The sequence below is a fragment of the Tupaia chinensis genome, unplaced genomic scaffold (genome assembly GCF_000334495.1).
Source record: "Tupaia chinensis unplaced genomic scaffold, TupChi_1.0 Scaffold149148_1, whole genome shotgun sequence".
In the NCBI taxonomy this organism is placed as follows: Eukaryota; Metazoa; Chordata; class Mammalia; order Scandentia; family Tupaiidae; genus Tupaia; species Tupaia belangeri.
In genome coordinates this window covers 147,339-150,056 of record NW_006208994.1, presented here as the reverse complement: position 1 = coordinate 150,056, position 2,718 = coordinate 147,339, and the positions used below count along the sequence as shown (strand labels likewise).

At 46.2% G+C, this 2,718-nt stretch overlaps 1 protein-coding gene across 1 annotated transcript; it reads right to left on the bottom strand.

Moving 5' to 3' along the window:
* Positions 1 to 427: 427 nt before the first annotated feature.
* LOC102492185 (solute carrier family 25 member 36-like) lies at positions 428 to 1,474 on the bottom strand. The gene is given in 3 exon segments (XM_014585159.2): positions 428 to 980; positions 1,022 to 1,176; positions 1,178 to 1,474. Coding segments are annotated over 3 exon segments (939 nt in total). The 5' UTR covers positions 1,409 to 1,474.
* Between the last annotated feature and the right edge of the window lie 1,244 nt (positions 1,475 to 2,718).

Below are 2,718 nucleotides of genomic sequence, written 5' to 3'. Positions count from 1 at the left end.
AGGAATTCAAATCCCGAAGACAGAAATTTATGACTGTTAATACTACCTTTGGATAGTTTTGATACAGTATATAATTAGGGATGGCTTTGTTTAGAAGGCTGGAAAAGTGCTCACAGAATAAACACTACTCGGACTGCCAGAAATCAACAAAATGCAACTGTGTCTGGTGGACATGGTAGAGAAAATGGCAATTCTGAGAAAGGAGTGCTTTTAAAGGCATTTCCTTGTAGGCAGCCAAGGATTTTTTTTCACATTACTGAAAGACCACATCATGCTGTGGCTGCTTTAGTTCCTGCAACCGGACTGTCGCATAGGCATAGGTCAGTGTTTCCCAGCTAGTTTCCTCCTGTCCGCCCTGCCGGCTTCGACATTCCATGGTCCAGTGTGATCCTTTAGTCTTCCTGCTCTGCCATCCGGCAGCGGCCTGCTACCCACTGAGCAGGTAGACCACCAGCTCATAGGTGGCCATCATGATGGCTGTGTTTGGAATCTGCCTCACCAGGTGAGTTGTTAGACCACGGTAGAGAGACCCGTAACCTTCTTCTTGAACCACCAAAGACAGTGTCTGGAAAAAAGATCTATATTTTGTTCCCTCTTCACGTAGTCTTGTTCTTAAAACTTCATGCGGATATACTATCGTAGTGGCACAAGTCTTTGAGGTGGCAGCAGCTAGCATCATGCCCAAGAAATCTGATGCTTCTTTAACAGACTCTTCATCATTTTCCATCAGAGAAGCAGTCTTATATTCCAGTAGTTTTTGCTTTATACTTTCATAAATAACAAAATGGATAACAGTCTCAGATATGCCGGCATAAGAGGCGGACATGCCCCTATAAAAGCCTCTAGGTCCATCTGCCTGGAACACTCTGCGGACACATTCCCCAGCAGCCATTTGCTTTTCCCCACGGTTCCTTGCATCAAGTTGTAACCGAGTCTTTGTAAACCAAATGGGGTTGGTGGCTGTGACTACAGTAAAACCTTTCAGTTTTTGGATTATTTTGTACTTAATTTCTTGTGTTCTGCCATTGCAGCTGAAATCATGTGTACCTGGGTAGAATCGGGATCAAATACACCATTCAGCTTTTCCTTGCAGTTTGAATAAGCAGCAAAGTATATTGCTCTGGAAGGGGCCACCCCCACTACATTGGGGCCTAATCCTCTAAACAAGGAACGAACGAGGCCCTTCTTTTTCCAAGATCATTTTCAGGCAATGGAGAGGTCCAGGAGACACTATTCTGTTGACACTGGCTCCTGCCATGGTGTTCAGCTGAACTTCAGAGATATACAGAGTCACGGAGGATGACTGCAGCCATGTCTTCACAACTTCCAGTGGGCATGTCAGAATAGCTCCTACTGTACCGCCACATCCCCCGGCAAACAGATGCACCAGCGTGTCCCTCTGGCTCATTCTCCCTCCCACATGTCCTCCAGGCGCTGAGGCGGGGCGCGGGGTCGGCCGCCCGCGAGGGCTCCGCTGCGGTCCGGGCTGGAGACGCACAGCACCCCGGGGACAGGGACAGCGAGGAGAGCCTGCAGAGACGTGGCCTTGGGCAGCACGGGCGCAGCTCTCCCCGCAGCACTCCTGCAGCGCTGTCCCGCGCCCTCCCCACCCCACCCCCCCAAGTCAGCGGTCTTTTGAAGAGTTCATGGAGAAATAAGTTAACGGTTGGAAGTGCTGTAAAATTGTGGGTTTTTGCCTAGTTTTAAGATGAAAAATATGAGTGGGTCTTCAAAAAGTTCGTGGAGGGGCCGGCAGGTGGTGTAGTGGTTCAGGGCTGACTCCCACATGGGTGATCACAGGCTAAGAATGGGACCTGGCAACTGGGAAATCATGCCAGGTACATAGGCATGCATGCCTCAAATCCCAGGAAGAAAATGCAGGAGAAAGGATTGTAGCGTGGTCACCCCATGGGAGGTAATTTCTAACTTTCTCTCTCTTTCTTTGCCTGTCTGTCTCTGTTGAAAGCACATGCACCCTATGGCAAAAATAAATAAATAAATAAATAAATAAATAAATAAATAAATAAAGTTCATGGAAAATGAGTGTTATGAAAAGAACTGTATATGGGTTTTTTTTTACATCAAAAATAAATTTTTACTTTAATTCTATTTTTCTATGAACTTTTTGAAGTGCCCTCATCCTATGCTGTTGGGAGCATCTCTGCTGCTGGAAATGCTGTGGAGGAGGGAGGCGAGGTGAGGATGGAATAGTGAAGCAGGGCTCAGAGAGTTGGAGGCATCAGGGCTTTGGACATTGGAATCCTGATTCTATGTTATTATGACTCTTACTGAAGGCTCACTACAGGGGCATGGTCATATTGCAATGCTCTGTGATGTTGAAACCACATGGGTAGATCCCAGGTTGAATCCCAAGGTCTCCCTGCGTACCAGATGCACCCCATGATCCTGGCTGAGGATGGGTGGCAGCGTGAAGATGCTTGAGGAATTGTCTGTCTCTCTCTTTGTATTTTTCTCCATCTCCTTCTCTGATGGAAAACATCAATAAGATCAACTTAAGACAAATAATAAAAAGATACATTGCCCATCTTTCACCTCTGTTTTTCTCTGTGGGTGCTCTGCTGGAGTGGAAAACTTGCTCCAGAATGGTAACTATCAGTCACAGGTTTGCAGCTTCTCAATTCAATAAACTCCATATCAACAGAAAAAAAAATAAAATAAAAAAATCCTTCTCCACGTCTGTGTACCAATTCCAGAAGT